Source organism: Pelophylax lessonae (assembly GCF_965119305.1).
Source record: "Pelophylax lessonae genome assembly, chromosome: 8".
Taxonomy (NCBI): Eukaryota; Metazoa; Chordata; class Amphibia; order Anura; family Ranidae; genus Pelophylax; species Pelophylax lessonae.
The window spans coordinates 22,527,389-22,550,084 of NC_138775.1; the positions used below are offsets into that span (position 1 = coordinate 22,527,389).

Below are 22,696 nucleotides of genomic sequence, written 5' to 3' on the forward strand. Positions count from 1 at the left end.
CTGCTGCCATAACCCCGGTATTTAACATCAAAGTACCGACGTACATACACGGTGGGCGGTCCGTAAGTGGTTAAGGTGCATCTGTGGCCAATGATTAGGGAAGGATTAGAGTCTTGGGGGGGGGGGGGGGGGTATTGGTTCCAGCAAGATATTCATTAGAACTAAGGAAGTGGCTAGGAGAAGCAACAAAACTTATTCAACATTACAGAAAAAGTCCAGATGATGGGACCAACTACTATTAGCCAGGTCAGGAAGTTCAAAGAAAGAAATCGCTTATGGCACTTTTCCACTGCAAGTACCGGCTCGGCTCCACTCGGCACTGCTTGGCCCAGCTCGGCTCAGTTTGCTTTTCCACTGCGTGGTACGAGTCGGCACCTTTCAGCACTGTATAGGCTCTACTCGGCTCGGTTTGCTTTTCCACAATTGTAGTACTTAGTAGTAAGTGGGTGGGATTACAACGATTCTCTAACCAATCAGTGGCTAGTAGTGACAAACAATCAATGCTGCATGCAAAGGATTGTGGGATATGGTATCGGTACGGCCCGCTTGGAATCCCAACCGAGGTGGTACTGTTTAAGCGAGCCGTACCGAGCCGTACCATGTAGTGGAAAAGCGTCGCTGTACCAAACCGTACCGAACCGTTCTAACCCGTACCATGCGGTACCATACAGTGGAAAAGCGCCAAACCGAGCCAAACCGATCCGTACCATGCAGTGGAAAAGCCTGTTTAAAGTGGAGTTCCACCCAAAAGTAGAATCTCTGCTTAACTGTCTGCTCCCCCCCCCCCCTCCGGTGCTACATTTCCCTTCTGGGGAGGAGGGGGGAGCAGGTACCTGGTTTTGATGCCAATTTCGTCGATCCTGGCCTCGCAGAGGTCCATCAGAAGTTTGGCCCCCCTGCCCCTTCCCTGCCACTGGGCCATTTAGGAAGCTCAGCATTCTTTGGGCATGTGCAGTAGTGAATCGGCTGTGAAGCCGCAAGGCTTCACTGCCGGTTTCCCTCACAGGCCCATGGCGGCGGCAGCACCCGAGAGCTGATGGAAACATCGGATGGGGTGCCGACATCGCTGGACTCCAGGACAGGTAAGTGTCCTAATATTAAAAGTCATTAGCTACAGTTTGTGTACAGTATGTGTAGCTGCTGGCTTTTAATTTTTCTGTGGGGGGGGGGGGGGGAGGGGGCTGGAGCTCTGTTTTATGTAAGGACATGATTGAACAAGCTGAAGTTAGAAGCTGATTGGTTACCATACACAGATTTTGCACCCTCCAATTTTAGTAAACCAACCTCAGTGTGTGCTTAGTATCACCTTAAGGGAAAATCTTCCCAAGGGGGCTCAGACAGTAGAAGCCTATACTGGCTTCTAGAGCAGATGCTACATCTTATCTTACAGAAATCACGCTTCAGAATCACTACTTATCAGTCCAGTGTATATTCCTTATTTTCAGCATCTGCCAAGCCCTGATGAAGGTTGATGGCCCTGAAACGCGTTGGCTTTTGAGTGAACGGGATTTCTAATAAAATTTACTGCTGAACTTTACAAAAAAGATTCCGACACGTTCCTTCCTAGTCGATTTGAGCAGAAGCAGCTTGACATACTGCATGTTCTATCATCAGTCATCCTTGTCCTCATCGTTGTATTTCCCTGTAATAAGAACTTTGCTTTCTCTTGCAGAGTGTGTCTGTAACTTCCTGGGAACCGATCGCGGTCAGTGCACTTCCAGAGACGAGTGTCTGTGCAACAAAAGCAGCGGCCAGTGTCAGTGTTTGCCTAATGTCAAAGGACAAAGCTGTGACCGCTGCAGCCCCAACTTTTGGAACCTGGCGAGCGGAAAGGGGTGCTCCCCCTGCAACTGTGACCCCCATAACTCCTTCAGCCTGAGCTGCAATGAGGTTAGTCCTTAGCAGGGCTTTTTTTCTCAGAGAATAGGTGCAGGAACTCCTCCTTTCTGGGTATCCCCTTGTCTCCGCCCCTGTCAACCTTCGAGCATCGTTCCTTGGTTCCAAACCCCACCCACCTCCCAGTACTGCCCCTTTCAGAGAATATAGAACCAAGTAACATTTGTGGTATAAAGTAATTTGCATGGCATTTGTTAACGATAACAAGAAAAGCAGTAAAATAGATCCCCTGCAGCCAGGAACACTGGATTTCCCCGGCAACAATGGACCACCTGCAACAAAATACTCCCCCACCCAGCAACAATAGACCCCCGGCAGCAAAAACAGATCCCACCCACAGCCAGCATCAATAGACTCTCCAGATCCCTCCCAGCAACAACTGACCTCCAGCAACAGAAGAGCCACCTTCAGCAACAATAGATTCCCCACAGCAACAACAGACCTCCCCCTCAGGCAAAAATAGATCCCCTGCAATGACAATAGATCCCCATCAGCCAGCATCAAGAGATCCTGTAGCACACCCCTTGCCATTACATACATTTAGTACTGGAGGTGCTGGAACTGCGTTCCCCCGCGTTCCCGCTGAAAAAAAGCCCTGGTCCTTAGGGACCATTGACATGGAGATGCGGTGGGAATGCGCTGGGCAAATAGTCCAGCACAGTCCTGCTGTAAGATCATGGAAAATGCCTTGTCTTCTAGCAGGATAGTTCACCACCTTGCAGCAGTGAAGTTCAGCATTTAGTACTTATTTTCAGCGCAGTGTTGTAGGATGCAATCCACTGCCATGCACCTCGCTGTGGCCAAAAGAACTTTACTTCGTGACATTTCAATAAAGTTTGCTTTTAAAAAAAAAAAGGAAACAGCATGAGGCACAGTGATTGGTGAATTGACACCGCTGCCATACTACTGCGCACCATAGATTGTTGTTATCTTAACCAGTTCTGGACCAGAAGGTTTCCCTCCTTAATGACCAGGTCATTTTTTTGCGATTTAGCACTGCGTTATTTTACCGGAAAATTGCGCGGTCGTGCGACGCCATACCGAAATAAAATTGATGTCCTTTTTTTTCCACAAATAGAGCTTTCTTTTGGTGGTATTTGATCACTTGTGCAATTTTTATTTTTTTACGCTATAAACAAAAAAACAGCGACAACTACTAACTACGGGAAAGATTTATGTCATTTTTATTGTTTTTTTTTTTTTTTACTAGTAATGGCGGCGATCTGCGATTTTTAGCGGGACTGCAACATTGCAGCGGACAGATCGGACCTCTAACTGACATATTTGACACTTTTGGGGGAACCAGTGACATTACTACAGTAATCAGTGCTAAAAATATGCACTGTTTTGGCACTTTTCCACTGCAAGTACCGGCTCGGCTCTACTCGGCCCTGCTTGGCCCGGTTTGGTTTTCCACTGCATGGTACCGCATGGTACGGTGTTGGAACGGTTCGGTACGGTTTGCTTTTCCACAAAAGTAGTACTAAAGTAGTAAGTGGGTGGGATAACAACGATTCTCTGACCAATCAGTGGCTAGTAGTGACAAACAGTCAGCTGCATGCAAAGGATTGTGGGATATGGTACCGGGTATGGTACCTCTTGGAACCAAAATCAAGGTGGTACTGTTTAAGCGAGCCATACCGTTCGGTTCCATGTAGTGGAAAAGCGCCGCCGTACCGAACCGTTCCTTCACCGTACCATGCGGTACCAGCAGTGGAAAAGCACAAAAGCGAGCCGAACCGTTCAGTTCCATGCAGTGGAAAAGCGCCATAATGACACTGGCAGGGAAGGGGTTAACACTGTAGGTCACATGTGTCAAACACAAGGCCCGCGGGCCGAATCCGGCCCTCCAGGCCATTTCATCTGGCCCTCACACCTCTCTTGCAGCTGCAGGAGAGCTCAAGCACCTGTACTTTTTTGCTTTCCAGCAATGCCTACACCTTCTTCCCAGCAGCTACACAAGATAAGGGGGATTCACTGTGATGTAAGGGAGGGTGGGGACTCAACTTCTGATGGTGGAGAGGCTCTTAACATCTTATGTAAGGGTAGGGGATGCTCTAGACATCTTATCTTACAGATACAACCGGCCCTTTTGAGGGCAATCATAATGCTGACACGCCCCGCGATTTTAATTGAGTTTGACACCAATGCTGTAGGTGATCAAGGGGTTAAATGTGAGCCTAGGAGAGTGATTCTAACTGTGGGGGGGGTGACTTGTGAAATGACCATAGAGACCTGTGATCCCATATAGAAGGATCACAGGCGCTCTGTGATCATTCCAGAGAGAACAACGGTCAGCTGTGTTTACAACAGCTGACCATCCTTCTCTCTCAGCGGGGAGCGATCGCGGGTGGCCGGAGGCAATCTGAGCCGCCTGCCCCGTGCATCGGAGTCCTCGTTGCCGAGTGGGGGCGAGAACGTGCCGCTCCCGGTGGCACGTTCTCGCCCCCTAGCTGCAGGCACGCGACCGACGTAGGTCTACGTCGGTTCGTGCAGGAGGGCCGCCCTGCCGCAGTAAAAAGGCGGCGGGTGGTCAGCAACCGGTTAAACAAAAATTAACATCACAGAAAATGTTAAGTATCTTGTTTCAAACATTGTTTGTAAGTATCTTTTTGAAAAAATCAATAAAAACCTTTTGAAAGAAAATCGCAATGGAACACATCAAAATCGCAGCAAGCACGCGCATGCAGAAACAAATCTGGAACGCATCCGGACTGTGTTTCTAAGGTATTAACTGGCCCTTAAAATGGCTGGCTTGTTTTACTAGGTGATCATTTACAATCACTTTAAGCCAGCCATACATACAGTAGATCGGAATTTGTCCAGTTCAGCAGGGACCAGCCGAATTGTGATCCATGTAAGGCAGGCTGGTTGTACGCAATCCATCTATCGATCAACTTATGTACAGCCAGCCTGTTGAGTTTTTCTCAAACAATCAGTGCTGCAGGCTATAGCCGGCAACGCTGATCATTGCATTCTGATGGCGGGGAAGGCACGCAGCTGTCAGAATGTTACAGCACAGCGGGAAGGATTCCCCCATCCACCGCGAATGTGCGGATGGGGAAATTGGATCTTTTTTTTCATTTAACCCGCTGGTCGAACAAAAAAAAAAAAAGATCAATATATGGGCTGCTTCACACTAATATTTTTCTTTCTTTTTTCTCCTTTTAAAGTTCACAGGAAAGTGTCAGTGCAGACCTGGATTTGGAGGATCTATGTGTACAGAGTGTCAGGAAAATTACTGGGGGAATCCCAGCGTTCAGTGCAGGGGTGAGTGTCTGACAACTTATCCGTTGTCGTCCGTTTTTCCATAGGAATGCATTGATGTCCGTTTTTCATAATCATGCTGTCTAATCAGAATCTTGATATGCCACACCTGTGATGTGGATAGATTATCTTGGCAAAGGAGAAGTGCTCACTAACACAGATTTAGACAGATTTGTGAACAATAATCCAATATTTGAGAGAAATAGGCCTTTTGCGTACATAGAAAAAGTCCTCAGAGTTCAGCTCATGAAAAATGGGGGCAAAAACAAGTGCTGCGTTTAAAATTTTGTTCAGTGTGTGTATGTATGTATGTATGTATATATACATACACTGTATATATATATATATATATATATATATATATATATATATATATATATATATATATATATATATCATATGCTAAAAATATACACTGTCACTGTACTAATGACACTTGCCAGGGAGGAGTTAAACATCTAGGGTGATCAAAAGGCTAAATGTGTGCCTAGCCAGTGTTTTTGCTGCTTTTACTAAGACATGTGATGGATTTTATTTCCTGCGTTGCAGGGACAGAAAATCCTCACATCTCTGCTGACAGAACAGAGCTCTGTCTTGTTTACATAGGCAAAGCTCTGTTCTGTGTCTCGATGATCAGTGGGTGCCAGCGGACATTAACTTCCGGCACCCGCTGCTCGGCTTGTGCTGTGTCAAATCACAGCACAGGCGTGGTGGCACACGCCCCCTAACCGCTCTTCCACCATATAAATAATGTTTGCGGTCAGCAAGCGTTTTAAAATCTTGTTGGTTTATTTATTTATTTGCGGTCTCTGTCCCATTGGGAGATTTTTCTTCATTTCCTGTCCTGCAAACACAACAGGAATTGGCAGAAAATGTCTACAAAATAAGAGAAATTCGCCTTTTAGACATTTGTCACCAGAGCAGGAAAATTTACCCTCACGTTTAGTTTTGGTGACAACAGTAAAATATTAGATTTCTCAAAATGTTCTGCCTTTCTGACAATGGCCACCAGAACAAATTCACCAGAGAGGGTGAATTTTCACAAACAGTAATAAAAACCTGGCAGGGTTTCTAAACTTTCCTTACACCATCCAAAATGAAAGAAAATAAAATGCCCTTTAAATGATTCTTATCCATCTGCATCCCTACTGGCCATTGCACTGACTTTCTGATTCCTGATTGGCAGCTTGTGACTGCGACCGCCGAGGTATTCAGTCTCCCCAATGCAACCGAGGCACCGGCCACTGCACTTGTCGCCCGGGAGTCTCTGGCGTTCGCTGCGATCAGTGTGCCCGCGGCTTCTCCGGACAGTTCCCCGACTGCCAGCCTTGCCACCAGTGCTTTGGAGACTGGGACCGCATCGTCCAAGATCTGGCCACCCGCACCCGAGACCTGGTACGCCGCGGCAAAGACGTCCACCTGACCGGCGTAGCAGGAGCCTACAAGAAAAACTTTAAAGACATAGAGGAAAAACTGGCCAAGGCACGAAAGATTGTCAACTCCCGAAATGCGACGGTGGAGACAGTGACAAATCTGATGAAAATTATGGATGACTTAAGGTTAGTGGATGAATTAGTTGTGTAGCTAAAGTAGATTTTTGTATCAATAAAACGGGGCCCCCTCAATAGAATTCCTATTTAAAAATGTGTGCTCAGCTGCTGACGTCCATTTTGGTTATCCCAAACCTGATATAGTGTTCAGTGTTGAGGCGCTAACTTCATACTAAATATGTGTCTAACCAATGAACATACAATATACAAAAATAATGAGTGCTATCAACAATACTATGCAATACTGTTCAAAAACCCAAAAATGTGACACGACCTATATGTGTATTAACCACTTAAGCCCCGGAGGATTTTACCCCCTTCCTGACCAGGGGGTATTTTGCGATTCGGCACTGCGTGACTTTAACGGACAATTGCGCGGTCGTGCGACGCTGTACCTAAACTAATTTGACGTCTTTTTTTCCCACAAACAGAGCTTTCTTTTGGTGGTATTTGATCACCTGTACGCTTTTTGATCATGCGCTATAAACAGAAAAAGAGCGTCAATTTTGCAAAAATAGCAATATTTTTCACATTTTTTTATATGAAATTCCCCCCAAAAAAATGTAAAAATCAAAATTTTTTAACAAAATTTTTTAACATTTTCGGCCAATTTGTTTTATACTACATATGTTTGGTAAAAAAAAATCGCAAAAAGCGTATTTTGATTGGTTTGCGCAAAAGTTATCGCGTTTACTAACAAAGGGAAAGATTTTTGCCATTTTTGCTGTTTTTTTTTTAACGCGTAATGGCGGCGATCTGCAATTTTTTTTGCGGTACTGCGACATTGCGACGGACAGATCGGACCCTTGACTGACAGTTTTGACACTTTTGGGGTTACCAGTGACATTGCTGCAGTAATCAGTGCTATACATATGCACTGTTACTGCAAAATGACACTGGTAGTGAAGGGGTTAACTTTATTTGAGAGGGAGGGGCTGTGTGTGTCCCTAGGGGTGTGATTCTAACTGTGATTGGCTGTGGGTTGAGCTGTAGAAACAGTGATCAACGGTCCTACATAGTAGAACCGTGTGATCACAGTTTCTACACAGGGGAGAATGACAGGCGGCTTGTTTACATTAGCCGCCTGACTTTCTCCCTCTGCAGCGGCGATCGCGGAGTGACCGGCGGACATCAAGTCCGCCGGTCACACGCGCGGGGGGGTCCGTGACCACGCGGGAGCGCGCCTCCGGCGGCGCGCGCTCGCTCCCTAGACCCTCACAGGCTAGCGACGTAGATCTACGTCACTTTGCCTGTGAGGGGCTGACTGCCGACGTAAATCGTCGTTAGGCAGTCGGCAAGTGGTTAAAAATTCAAGCAGAAAATTATAAAAAAAAATATAAAAATATAAAAATAAATCTAGATACAAGTAATAATGAAGTGAATGCACACTACAAGTCCAAGGACAGGAATCAGCATTTAAGCGGTGAGGGCCCTGGTGGCCCAAAGCCTTCTGGTGAGTGGCCCTTCTGACAATAGGTGGTAGAGCACAGTATATAAGTGGAGCACAGTTAAGAAAAAAATGTATCACTGATTCACAAATGTTGGAAAAAGAAGTGGAATAGAAGATTTTTTTTATTTTATTTTTTTTTATTTTCATATTTTTTTATATTTTTTCATAATTTTCTGTGTGGACTTTTAATGCACATACTGTATATGTTGTCACATTTTTGGGTTTTTGAACAGTATTGCATAGTATTGTTGATAGCACTCATTATTTTTGAACATTATTTTTGTATATTTTATGATCATTGGTCTATACACATATTTAGTATGAAGCTAGCGCCTAAACATTAAACACTATACAGGCGGTCCCTGGGTTACAAACATCCGACATACAAATGAAGGGAGACAACAGGAAGTGAGAGGAAATCTACCCCTAGGAAGGGAAATTCACTCCTGGAAGAGTTATCATGGCAAAAAGGTGTCTCCACTGAGGCTTTATCACCAATCCTTGTTTTCACAACAACCCAAATTTTTTAAAATCTAATTGCCAAAGGGACAGAAAGTGAGATGAAATCTTCTGAACAGGGGCACAGGCAGAAAAACAAGTATTACAGTTGTTTTCACTCTTCCCTATGCTATCCAAAAAAAAAAAATATTTTTTTTTGCTGGAGCTACACTTAAAAAATGTACCTGTTCCGACTTACAAACAAATTCAATTTAAGAACAAACCTACAGACCCTATCTTGTTTGTAACTCTGGGACTGCCTGTATAAAGTAGATTATTGGTTTTCCACCCCACCCAACCCAAACCTAAACAGAAAAAACTCTCTGTGTATGAGAAAGCTTTTGAAGTTGTACTGTATCTTTTTTTTTTTTTTAATTCACTATTTTTAATAGGAATAAAATTAATGAGTCAACAGAGGCGCTAACCCAACTGGAGACCGAGCTAACTAATGTGCAAGATGAAAACTTTGACGCTAATCATGATCTCGCTGAGCTGGAGAGGGAGGCACGAAGCCTAAACATGACCGCTAAGGAGAGGGCACATCAGCTGGAGGTTCTGAAAAACTCCAACTTTTTAGGTAAGGGCTGAAGGTCAGCATATGAAGACAATGCTTGAAGACAAGCATTATAAAAATATCAGGATTTCCATCCCAAAAGATAAGAACACATGGCTTTGCCTCCGTCCTGTCTTTACTATGCCAGCATATCCACAGGCAAAGTGTATCTGCGAAGCGCTCAGGGTTCAGTGCAGGGAAGATGTATGGATCACTTATTGTCATACTGTTTAGCAGCATTGACATGCTTTGCACATACTTTATCCTTTTAGAGAATTTTTTTTGGATGCAATCAACTAGAAGGAGGCTTTTAGGAGGTTGTATAGTAATAGCTGGTTTGTGTATGAATGAAGTTGGTATGGGTCCGGAGATTTGGGTAATTCATTCAGAGGTTAGCTTGTTTGGGTCTTCTCTCACCTCCTACCCTCCCTATTGTTTAGATCTTCTCTCATCTTCTTTATCCTACTATTGTTTAGGTCTTCTCTTGATTCCTAGCGCCCTCTTGTTTAGATTTTCTCTCATCTCCTAGACTTCACTTGTTTAGGGCTTCTCTCATCTGTTACCTCCATCTTTTTTAGGTCTTCCCTCATCTCTTAGCCCCTCCTTGTTTAGGTCATCCCTCATCTCTTAGCCCCTCCTTGTTTAGGTCTTCCCTCATCTCTTAGCCCCTCCTTGTTTAGGTCCTTCCTAATCTCTTAGCCCCTCTTGTTTATGTCTTCCCTCCTCTTTTATTTCCCTTTGTTTGTCTTCCCTCATCTCTTAGCCCCTCCTTGTTAAGGTCTTCTCTCATCTCTTAGCCCCCTTTTGTTTAGGTATTTTCTCATCTCCTGGCCCCCCTTGTTTATGTCTTTCTTCATCTCTTAGCCCCTCTTGTTTAGGTCTTCCTTTATCTCTTCGCCCCTTCTTTTTTAGGTCTTCCCTTATCTCTTAGCCCCTTTTTTTTTAGGTCTTCTCTCATCTCTTAGCCCCCTCTTGTTTAGGTCTTCCCTTAGCCCCCTCTTGTTTAAGTCTTCTATCATCTCTTAGCCCCCCTGGTTTAGGTCTTCTGTCACCTTAGTTGTCCCTTGTTTAGGTCTTCCTTCATCTCTTAGCCTCTCCTTATTTAGATCTTCCCTCATCTGTTAGCTTCTTTTGTTTAGGTCTTTCCTCATCTCTTAGCCCCTCTTGTTTAGGTCTTTCCTTATCTCTTAGCTCCTTCTTTTTTAGGTCTTCCCTTATCTCTTAGCCCCTTCTTTTTTAGGTCTTCTCTCATCTCTTAGCTCCTTCTTTTTTAGGTCTTCTCTCATCTCTTAGCCCTCTCTTGTTTAGGTCTTCCCTCAGCTCCCTCTTGTTTAAGTCTTCTGTCATCTCTTAGCCCCCCTGGTTTAGGTCTTCTGTCACCTTAGTTGTCCCTTGCTTAGGTTTTCCGTCATCTCTTTGCCTTCCCTTATTTAGATCTTCTCTCATTTTATAGGCCACCTTGTTTAGGTCTTCTCTCATCTCTTAGACCCTTCTGTTTAGGTCTTCTCTCATCTCTTAGCCCCTCATGTTTAGGGCTTGGGCTTCCCTCATGCCTTATCCCCCCTATTGTTTTAGTCTTCTCCCATCTCTTAGCCCCTCATGTTTAGGTCTTCTCTCATCTCCTAGCCCCTCATGTTTAGGGCTTGGGCTTCCCTCATGCCTTAGCCCCCCTATTGTTTTAGTCTTCTCCCATCTCTTAGCCCCCATATTGCTTAGGCTTGATCTCATCTATTATCCCACCTATTGTTTAGCCCTTCTCTCATCTCTTAGCTCCCTACTGTTTAGGTCTTCTTGCAATCCTTAGTTCCTTTATTTTTTTAAATCTTCTCTCATCTCTTAGCCCTCCTATTGTTTAGGTCTTCTCCTCAAATTAGCAGAGAATGTCTTGGTATGTGAGTCTGCCTAGGCACTCCTCTGATTACAACCTCTTAGCTATATTTCTGAAGTGTGAGATCATCTAAAGCAGAGGTCTCCAAACTTTCTAAACAAAAGGCTAATTTACTGTTGTTTAGCCTTTTGGGGGCGGACTGTGGCCAGTGTAAGTAGAAAATGCCTTGTGGGTATCAGGGCAAGGAATAGTGCCCCATTGTTAGTGTTAGTGGCAGGAATTATGCCCCATTGTTGATGTCAATCTGAGGAATAGTTCTTTGTATCAGTGGGCGGAATATTGCCCCAGATAAAGGCAAGCAAAGGTCCACATGTGGACACTGGACTGCATTTGGAGACCACTGATCATTTAATGCCATGCTGCCAGTCTCAGGAGATTTGGAGTAAGATTTGAATTGAGTTATAATGTCATTACTGTGATGCTCACTGTTTGCTGAAGGCCCTGACGTGAGAAAGCAAAACCCTGCCTCTACCAAGATGGCCGCCTCCATACAGAGATACACAGTGAGTGTAAGAACAAGACATGGTAAGGCAGTAATGGGGAAAAGATCAGCTGCATGGAGGCCACAGGCAATACTGGTGTCTAGTTGTTTTTCCTCCGTCTGCCTCTTTTGGGCACAGCTTCCACAGTTCAGTTCCTTTTTAAAGTAAAAGTCAAAATTTGCATATAGTTTCAACTGCCTGCATTTCTTTATATTATTGATCATTTTTACGCCTTTTCCACTGGAGGCCAAGCTTGTGAGGTTGTGGAGTTTGCAGTGTGAGATTTACTAAAGCCAGGTCATCACACTAGTCATTTTTAATAATTCTGGCTGGGAAAGCATTCCCTTTACAGCTTGTGGTTATTTGTCTTGGCACAGGGGCTTATGACAGCATTCACCAGTCCTACTCCCAGTCAAGACAGGCTGAGCAGCTGGCCAACGCTTCAGCGATCAACGTCCCCAGTCCTGTTAGTGACTCCGCCAAGACCCGCCAAAAAACGGATCAGCTAGTGGCCAGAAACCGGGATGAATTTAACCGGAAGAATGCAGCTAACCGCCGGGCGCTCGGTGATGTGACAGCCAAAGTTAACACACTTGACCTGAGGAATATTAATGAAAAGGTTTGTTTTTAGAATGCATGCTGGTCAAATCTGAAACAGGTTTGTAGTGTTAAAGTTTTTTATTTTTAGTTAGGGCTCTTTCACACTGGTGTCTGGGGGGCTGGTAAAAAAAAATCAGACAACTGAGCTGTGGTTTTAACCCCCCCATCCCCTCTCCCAGTCGCTCACCAGAGTTCTGACATTACAGCCCGACAGGGCTGTGCACATTCTGTGACAATGATGACTTGCAGCAGTTTCAACTTGGGTTGCAGAGTTTGAAAGGAAGCACAACCTGCCAAACTCACCCATTGAGATCAATGGGGCCGCACCGCAACTTGGCTGGCAGTTGCGACATGTTCCCACAATATAAAATTTCCATTCAGCAATTAAAAATAAAAAAGTCAAGAAAAAAATAGGAGTCAGGAGGCTGTAGTGGCAGTAGTACCACTGGCAAGCAGGGCCGGGACAAGGGGTGGGCAGGAGGGACGGCTGCCCTGGGTGCAATAGTTTATTGCAGGGATGGGGGCACCCTGAACCTAACCCTAAGGGAATGGGGGGGCGCAGTTTGGCATCTTTGCCCTTGGCGCTGGATGGCCTTGTCCCGGCGCTGCTGGCAAGGCCCCCTCCCAGTTGAAGTTATGTGACCTGGTATGGTTCAAAGGGGGGGGGGACACACATTCACCCCTCCTTTCCTGGCCAGCTAGGTGGTATATTTGGATTAAGGGTTTGGTATGGATTCTTAGGGGGCCTCACACAAAACTTTGTTTTGCATTAGAACATGTTCCCCGGGGCAGTGCCCACCCTCATGCTATTTTTTGAGACCCCCTTGCCTATTAGCCCAGAAATTGGGCATTTTAATTTAACAGATTCGGCTCCCGTTGTTTTTATTGGGGTTTGGGTTTGACATCTGAGCTTCTTACAAGTCCAGTGAACCCCTGCTGAACCAAGCCCCAGGCTGTTCAGTCAATCACTAGTAACAGGAGACTGTTAGAGACTTATGGCAGGTCACAGGAGTCTATTAGAAACTTCTGACCTATTATAAGAGACTGAAAAAAGGTTGGGAAGCCGGTTGAGGGCTTACAGGAATATACCCTTACAGACTTCCACAATGCAGCCATATTGCAAAGGTGGAGGAGTAGGCACAAGAGAATGTGCAAAACTCTGTAAACCTTTAGGCAGGTATATTGGTTCTTTAAACTATGCACATAAAGTAGCTTCCAACTGGATTTGTTCTTTAATAGTCAAAAATATTTGTCTATCTATAACAGTTATTTGCTAACATTGCATATAGCTCAAAGATATTAAAATTAACAACTGCAAATCGAATGCACAGGTTTGTGGGGCCCCTGGAGACACCTCCTGCTCAGAGAGCCCCTGTGGGGGTGCTGGATGCCGAGACGATGAGGGAAAGAGGCTCTGCGGAGGCCTGAACTGCAATGGTGCTGTGGCAACTGCTGACAACGCACTGGACCGCGCCAAGCATGCCGAAGAGGAGTTGCAGAGAGCCTTGGGAGAAGTGGATGTCTTACTGCAGAAGGTGCAAAACTATTCTTTTTATCAAGCATGTTGAAGTGTAACAATACCCCGTAGTATGAATTTATGAAATAATATGGAGCTAGGCCACTACTAGGTTTTCTATCCATAAGGTCCAGAATTGATGTGAGCCATGGAGACCTTTTTAAAAAGCAGTGTGCCAAACTCGTGACTTATGCAAGGGTATACTGACCATAAGACCACACAGTAATACTTTAATGGGCTCTTCACTTTCTACCCTACATTGACGTTCAAGGCAGTATACCTGCTGTTATCCTAATGGAAGCTTTTTTGGTACCTGTCCATACTAGAAGACTCCAATGATTTTCATGAATCCATTCATAATGGACAAAACCCAACCTTTGGCTCTATTTTTACAATGGAGACTCTGGAGTCCAAACTGTAGCCCAACCTGTAGCCCAGGGTCCGCATGTGGTTCTTTGGCACCTATTGCATTGTCTCCTATTCCTTGCCTAGGTGCTTACACTTTAGACTTGGTTCTAGTAGTTAAATGGTCTGTTTTATTTCTTTTGCACTACCTTAGGTTTTTTTCTAGGCTGTCCATGTTTTATTTTCTTCCTTTTTATTGGATCTTGCTGAAAGAATTATCAATTGTGCCATACATATTTTTTTTTCTTACTCCTACCAGGGGAACATAAATCTTAAAGCACTGATTTGGGAAGAAATAGCAGTGAACTTATGTATTGTGTTTCCAGTCTATGACTATCTCCCGAAGCATGCTTCCAGTCTCCACAACTGCTTTAGCATGCCCGTAGACTCTGACCAACACTGGTTCCATGCCTGTAGTCTCTGACCATCTTCTTTACCCGGCCAATCTCTGACCATCTCCTGTACCATGCCTATAGTCTCTGGCCATCTCCTGTACCATGGTCGTAGTCTCTGAACACCTCCTGTACCATGCTTTCAGTCTCTGACCACCTCCTGTACCATGCCCATAGTGTCTGACATCTCCTGTACCATGCCTGTTGTCTCTGACCATCTCCTGTACCATGCCCATAGCCTCTGACGAACTCCTGTACCATGCCATAGTCTCTGATCAGCTCTTGTACCCCACCATAGTATCTGACCATCTCCTGCACCGTGCCCATGGTCTCTGACAACCTTCTGTACCATGTTCGTAGTCTCTGATCACCTCCTGTACCAAGCTTATACTCTCTGACCATCTCCTGTACCATTCTCATAGTCTCTGACCATCTCCTGTACCATTCTCATAGTCTCTGACCATCTCCTGTACCATGCTGGTAGTCTCTGACCATCTCTAGTATCATGCATATAGATTTTGACCATCTCCTATACCATGCTCGTAGTGTCTGACCATCTCCTATACCATGCTCGTAGTGTCTGACCATCTCCTGTACCATGCCCATAGTCTCTGACCATCTCCTATACCATGCTCATAGTTTCTGATCATCTCTAGTATCATGCATGTAGATTTTGACCACCTCTTGCACCACGCCAGTATTCTCTTACCATCTCCTGTACCATGCTCATAGTCTCTGACCATCTCCAGTACCATGCCCATAGCCTCTGACCATCTCCTGTACCATGCTCATAGTCTCCGACCATCTCCAGTACCATGCACATACACTTTGACCACCTCCTGTACTACACCAGTAGTCTCTGACCATCTCCAGTACCATGCCCTTAGTCTCTGACCATCTCCTGTACCATACCCATAGTCTCTGACTATCTCCTGTACCATGCTCCTAGTCTCTGACTATCTCCAGTACCATGCTCATAGTCTCTGACCACACCATGTATTATGCCAGTAATCTCTGACCATCTTCTACTGCAGTGCCTGACAGTTTTCTGTAGCATTACATTCAATGAATTGTGTGCAGCTCTTTAATGATGTCAGGGGCCCCACCTAAGGACTCCTATAAAAAGAAAGTTGATCAATACAGATCTAGTCTCAAAGTCTATTTAAGCATGATTACTGAAATGTCCTTCAAAACTGTACATAATACCTTCTTGGCTATTGAAGACCTACCTGTGTTTTAATCTAAAGGTTTATTTGTTCGTCTTCTGTAATATTCTCGTCTTGTTGACTCAGGTTGCAGAAGCAAAAGCAAAGGCAGACAAAGCTAAACAGAGGGCCCAGGCCACTCTTGAACGCGCCAGTGAGACGCAAGGAAGAGTGGAGCGTTCCAATAAAGAATTGCAGCAGCTGATCCAGCAAATTAAAGACTTTCTGAACCGTAAGTGACGTATACCATTGCCCCTATAAATGATCTTCTAAATAAATGTTGAAATCACGTGTCTAGGGTGACCATATCCTGAGGGATATCACCTAGTTATTGCCAGAAGCTCTGTTCATGTTCTGTTTTAGATGCCGCTTTATTCATTGACATGCCTTCTTAGACACAGTCTGTCCAGACATTATGGTCACATGCTGACTTGGCACCATCCACCGGCAGCTTAAATTAGTGATCGTTTTTTTTAGTGCCGATAACGATATTTTGGTCATCGGATATCGGTATCGGCCGATATTGGTCGATATTTTTGGATATTTCACAGGTTTTCTGGTGGACGGATCCGGGGGTCTAAAAGACTCCAAACCCCTCCTCTGCACTTAAATAAAAGCATTCAAAACGCCAAGTCTTGAATGCTCGCAATTTTTGGGGAGACCCAGGCGAGCCGCGGAAGGCGGCGGGAGGGGGGAACGTCCCCTCCCGCTCCTTGTAATGACAGCCGAGCAGCTTCTCAGCCACATCGGTTGTCATTACAAGACAGCTGACCGTCGGCTATGGACGCCGGTACCAGGTGATGCCTCTAGCTGCAGGCATCACTCCGGTACAGCACTTTTCCCGAAATATCCCGATTTGGCCGATTCCGATATATCGGGGAAAGTGCATATCGGCCCCCGATATATCGGCATTGCCGATAATCGGTCGATCCCTAGCTTAAATCTTCAATAAGACTTAGAAGTTGATTTCAACATAATTTTATTTCAGCTAATTATAGCACAGAAAATGTTTTCCAGTCTTTTAAAGTGTAAGAAGACAATGACTTTCCTAAACCCTGTCCCTGCAAAATACTAAAATTGACTGAGTAAACATGGAAGAAAGGGAAGGGTCTAATTAGGTATGGACTAAATAGCTCTAAACAGGAGGGAAGGACACAGTAAAGTTGTATTTGCCAAAAAACACCACTAGATGTCAGCGTACTACTGAACAATAACAACCTGATGTAGTTCAATACAACACATACAAATACATGAAAGTGGGGCAGAACAGTTCATGATTAGAATTTGACTGTGGCACCGACTACTGTACACAGAAAGTGGAAATGTATACCCTCCAGCATCATTCAGTGGGATGCCATTCTTATTCCTGGCAGGCTAAGGTCGAAAGTTAGATTGGTGAAAGCTACACCTGTGTGGACTGCCTGGCATATTTCCATAAGCAACTGGCATGGCAGCAGAAGTTAGAGCAGGAGGCCCCAATGATAAAATGAAACTAAATCAGAGAGGGGCACATAAATTGGATAATAAAGGCAACATCAGCTATTTTGTAGTTTCTGATCTTAGGCAGAGCTTAAATCCAAAATATTAACACTGAATTCCAGGAATTCAGCTTCTTTGTAAAAAAAATAATGCATATTATGAGTTAAGTCCAACGAGGTGCATGACACCGCTTGGGCTTAGCTCTATTGTTTATATCTGCCAGCTTTATATTGCTGTATTTTCTGCATCTTGAACAGGAGAGTCGCAGCAGCTGCTTTGCCTGCCCCTCCCCTCCTCCTGCCCAATCACAGAAGCCTGGGTATTATATGAACAAATTCATAAAATACACAGGCTTCTTTCACTGGGCAACAGAGGGGAGGGGATAGCTGTTGTGTGTGTTTCTCCTCTCTTAGATCCCAGAGTGTCTCTCCAGCAGAGCAAAAAACCTGTCAAATTTAAAAAATAGAGATAAGCCCAGGAGATGTCATGCAGCTCCTTGGACTTATCTCATAATGTGCTTTCACTTACAAAGTGGCTGAATTCCTGGAATGCAGCTTTAATAAGGAGCACAATATAGGAAGCTGGGGCTACAGAAAGCTACTTTATTGTAACATGTCTGTGTATTGTGTGATCAGAGGATGGAGCCGACCCGGACAGCATTGAGATTGTTGCGAGCAGAGTCCTGGAGCTCTCCATTCCCGCCACTCCACAGCAGATCCAGCGCCTTGCAGCAGAAATCAAGGAGCGAGTGAATGCCCTATCCAACGTTGATGCGATTTTGGATCACACGGCCATTGATGTTCGTAAGGCTGAACAGCTGCTAAACGAAGCTAAGCGAGCCAAGTAAGTGTGGGCTTGGCTTGCATGTAAAGCCACATTACAGTCTGGTTGTAGCAAACTTGTACAATCTCCTTTAAATTTTCTATAATGATTCGGTGCAAAATCTTCCCTGAATGCAAAAGAATATGGTGCCCTCTGGTGGCTACGAGGCACCTCTATATATCATGTGCTACATCCTAAGACAGTGATGGCAAACCTTGGCACCCCAGATGTTTTGGAACTACATTTCCCATGATGCTCATGCACTCTGCAGTGTAGATGAGAATCATGGGAAATGTAGTTCCAAAACATCTGGGGTGCCAAGGTTCACCATAACTGTTCTAAGACATTTGAAGAGGAGGTATTAGAAAAGAATGGACTTTAACGGCACGTAATAAAAAAAAAAAAATAATAATAAAATGTATTAATTTCCATTAAAATATGTTTTATTTTATCCATAAGTACATCAAAAGTAACAAACTCAAAGCATATAACTAAAATCACATTGGACTATTAGTGGGACCCCTAGAAGCAATAATGTAATCTATAATGCTGTTTTATACAGAGTTACAACACCTACGCATACATACTGTAGGTCCTCCAAATTAGGGATAGCACTTGTCCATGTATTCTGCTCAACATGTTTCGCGACTACAGTTGCTTCTTCAGGAGCTTTAATGCATTTGGCCAGCAAACACCACAGCTGCAGTGCTAAAACCCCAATCCCACAAGAGCACCCTGAAGCGGCCGCCATTGGCTCATATGCCAAAATTTTACCTAAGGCCCCTTTCACACTTGTGCGACTTCAAAGTCGCGCGGTATAAAGGCCAGAATTTCTGTCCATGAGGTAATTGTTGAAATCTGAGAGCCAAAGAGTCTTGATAAGCGGCTGATGTATATAACCAATAGTTGGCAGATTTTGGATTGGATAGAGTCCAAAAGCAGGTCAATTCATAGATTGTTAGTGGTCTCTTAGATGACACCCTCTAATAAAATCTGTGTCCAGCCTGCCATATGTCCGGTCTCCTGGGGTGTGGGAAACCAGTAGAGGGTGAAGGCATAAGAGAGGGGACACCCATCTCCCTCCTAGCATCCATGAATGTAACATCTTCCCTGAACATTGAGTTTAATTTCAATCCAATCAGGCAGACTCAGAAGAGACCAGAGCCTCCCCGCTTACAGGGTTGGGTTGACCTAATTAACCACCAAGCTCCAGAAGATTTACCCCCCTTTTTTGAGATACTGCAGTACTTTAACTGACAATTGCACCGTCGTTCAAATGCTGTACCCACATAAAATTAATGTCCTTTTTTTCCCACAAATAGAGCTTTCTTTTGGTGGTATTTGATCACCTCTGCGGTTTTTATTTTTTGCGCTATAAACAAAAAAATACCGACAATGATCTAGAAGAGGTGATATCTAGTACAATCTCAGTATTTGCGGACGATACTAAACTAAGCATGCCAATATCTTCTATGCAGGATGTGGAAAACTTACAAGCAGATCTGAACAAAATAATGGTGGGCAACTACATGGCAGATGAGATTTAATGTTGAAAAATGTAAAGTAATGCACTTGGGTGCCAGAAACCAGAAAGCAATATGCTAAAATATCAGGGGTCTAAACAGACCCCTGATGTCTCACATTGGAGAAAGAGAAAGGGACTGAGGACAGAGATTCATCAGTCCCTTTCTCTGCAGCCTCAGCTGCACTGGATCCACAATTGTCAGCAATAAGGCAGTACAGCCAGCTCTCCTGCTCAGTAGGTTTCTGGGCCCCCCTTTTGAGGTGATGTTACCCAGGCTGTACTGCCTTATCAGCGGCCCTGCTTACACGTGTATATCCATGTGATACACTGTACCTTGTTCTTGTTTTTTTTTTCTTTAGGCATTATTAAAATTACCTTTAAATTCAGGCAGACTCATCAATAGTTTGATTTTCTAGGAACCGTGCTGAGAATGTAAAGAGTACAGCAGAGTCTGTGAAGAAAGCTCTGGAAGATGCCAAGAAAGCCCAAAATGCTGCTGAGGGAGCCATCCAAAGTGCCAATGATGACATTAGAGACACAGAGACAACACTAACCGCGGTAAACCTGCATGAGGATTTATTTAAATTCAACAGTAAGATTACCCAAGAACACAGTTTACCCAAGAACATAGTATTATGTCACTAACTTACATGTGGAATTCTGATTATTTGATCTTAAAGTGGAGTTCCACCCATTTTAATAACTTGGATTACATTGATGTATGTAATCCCCTTTAAAACTACTTGTACCAATGAAAACTTTTTTTTTTTTGGTAGGAAATACCTTTCTTTCTTCTTTATTCCTCCTCTCCTCACTTCCGGGTCCGGTCGCCGATCGGCGATTACGTCATTCGGCGACTCGCTAGGGCTGCTGGGATGTATCTCATGGGATGAAATCTCGCATTATTACTCAGGAGTCTTGAGCTGTACTCGTATGTATTGGATTGAGTCCATGCTCCGCCCCGCCTCCTCTCAGTGAGCTGTTCTCGGATGTATTGGATTGAGTCCGTGCTCCGCCCCGCCTCAGCCCGGCCTCCTCTCAGTGAGCGAGGACTGAAAGCATTATATCCCGTAGAGCTCACTGAGAGGAGGTGGGCGGAGGCGGGGCAGAGGACGGACTCAATCCAATACATACAGTACAGCTCAGGACACCTGTGTAATAATGTGAGATTTCATCCCATGAGATAACATCCCAGCAGCCCTTGCGAATCGCCGAATGACGTAATCGTCGATCGGCGGCCTGGACCCGGAAGTGAGGAGAGGACGAATAAAGAAGAAAAAAAAGGTATTTCCTAGCAAAAAAAAAAAGTTTCCATTGGTAAAAGTAGTTTTAAAGGGGATTACATACATGTAAAGTTACTAAAATGGGTGGAACTCCACTTTAAAGTGATCAAATGTGTGTGCTGTAAAAGAAGTCCATCAATACTTATTTTGGCCCGTGTCTTAAAATGCTGCTGCGTCACTGTTCCTGTTCCAAATGTGTGCAAATGGCTATTTACATAATGCACAAAAGAAGAACATGAAAATACGTTTCTGCGCATTTGCACAAAAATGCGAAAATACGTGCAAATACATTAAAAAAAAAATATGAAAAAGTAGATGCTCAAACAGGAGTATCGTGTGCCTCTAAGAGGCCTTAGAAGTTGGTATAAAGTGACCCCAGGCGGTATGCAGTATCAAAAGTTACAAATTTTATTGGACTATACAAATACAATGTAGCAATTTAGCAAAATATTTACCCTCCACCTATCACCACAATTATACTTTGTTGTTTTGAGTAAAATAAAAAGCAACAAGCACGCACTGGGCCCAATCACACAGCAATAAATTTAACGAGGGGTATGTGATCTTTTGTCCAGGTTTAGGCATCAATCATGTTATTAGCTCAACTGAGCCATATTATTCAGCAAAAAAAAAGAGTATATAGCATGATTATGTCCATAAGGATACTGACAGTAACCTCCTTCACAGTAACTACTGAGAGTGGGGGGATCACACGCCAGTCTCTATATTTGTAAAAGGATACATTTCCTACTGTGTGGAGCTGGGGTATTTATCTCGTTGTATAGGGCATCGGTGTACCAGTAGTACATCCAGGAGTGTTAGATCACAGAAAAACTTTTTTTATTCAGATATTCAAAAATTCAGATCATTAAAGCGGTTGTAAACCCGAAAAAAAACAAAAAAAACCCTGCAAGACAAAGGCATAATGAGCTAGTATGCACCGCATACTAGCTCATTATGTATTACCTACCTTAGAACGAAGCCCCGACACGGACCCCCGGACATCGCTGCGGGCGCTGCCCTGATCCCTCGGCGTCTCTTCCGGGTTCGGCGGCTCCGGCGCTGTGATTGGCCGGAGACGCGATGACATCACTCCCGCGCATGCGCGTGGGAGTGATTTTCCGGCAAGCTCCCGGCAAGGAAAGCTGAAGGTCCCCCCCCGGACCTTCAGAGCGCATGCGCTGCTCGCGTGAGCGGCTGCATGCACTGCAAATATCTCCTAAACCGTGCCGGTTTAGGAGATATTAATTGTACCTACAGGTAAGCCTTATTATAGACTTACCTGTAGGTAAAAGTGTCAAAAAGCGGGATACTACCGCTTTAAACATATTGATATGCTGATAATCAATTCTGAATAGTCATCTGGTATTTATTCTTTATTTCAAGTACTTATATAGCGCCGTCAATATACTCAGCGCTTTTACATATACTTTGTACATTGTACATTCACATAAGTCCCTACCCTCAAGGAGCTTACAATCTAAGGTCCCTAACTCACATACAGTATATACACATAGCAGGGCCAATTTAGACAGGAGCTAAATAACCTACCAGCATGTCTTTAAAGTGTTGGAGGAAACCGGAGGAAACCCACGCAGGCACAAGATTTCCCTGTGAAGGCACACACGCAGGCACAGGGTTTCCTGGAGAACATGCAAACTCATGGCCTAACATCCAATGAGCACCTTAAGGCGTTCTGGGGCATAGATTAGCCATCTAATTTCCTGACTACCTATCAGAGTTTTTGAGGCCTAGTGCACCAGGACAGTGGAAACACACACAAGATTATCACATTATGGAACGCAATTACCCCAGCATATTTTGTAAAAGACATAGTGAGTCTTGGCAGGTAATGCCGAGGTTGGGATTTGAACCAGCAACCCTT

The 22,696-nt window shown here is 44.4% G+C and overlaps 1 protein-coding gene and 1 long non-coding RNA gene across 6 annotated transcripts in view; one reads left to right on the forward strand and one right to left on the reverse strand.

Moving 5' to 3' along the window:
- The window catches only part of LOC309561462, a 266,849-nt gene that overhangs the window by 186,873 nt on the left and 57,280 nt on the right, over positions 1-22,696 (reverse strand). The gene's annotated exons all lie outside the window — the stretch shown is intronic.
- LOC309561437 (laminin subunit beta-2-like) overlaps positions 1-22,696 on the forward strand; it is a 166,666-nt gene that overhangs the window by 133,924 nt on the left and 10,046 nt on the right. For all 5 annotated transcript variants that reach the window (XM_082265342.1, XM_082265341.1, XM_082265340.1 and 2 more), the window contains 9 exons: positions 1,673-1,890; positions 5,070-5,166; positions 6,350-6,722; positions 9,054-9,238; positions 11,962-12,203; positions 13,516-13,719; positions 15,790-15,934; positions 17,817-18,024; positions 19,945-20,086. In XM_082265342.1, the coding sequence (XP_082121468.1) occupies positions 1,673-1,890; positions 5,070-5,166; positions 6,350-6,722; positions 9,054-9,238; positions 11,962-12,203; positions 13,516-13,719; positions 15,790-15,934; positions 17,817-18,024; positions 19,945-20,086 (1,814 nt within the window). The remainder of the gene's footprint in view (positions 1-1,672; positions 1,891-5,069; positions 5,167-6,349; positions 6,723-9,053; positions 9,239-11,961; positions 12,204-13,515; positions 13,720-15,789; positions 15,935-17,816; positions 18,025-19,944; positions 20,087-22,696) is intronic.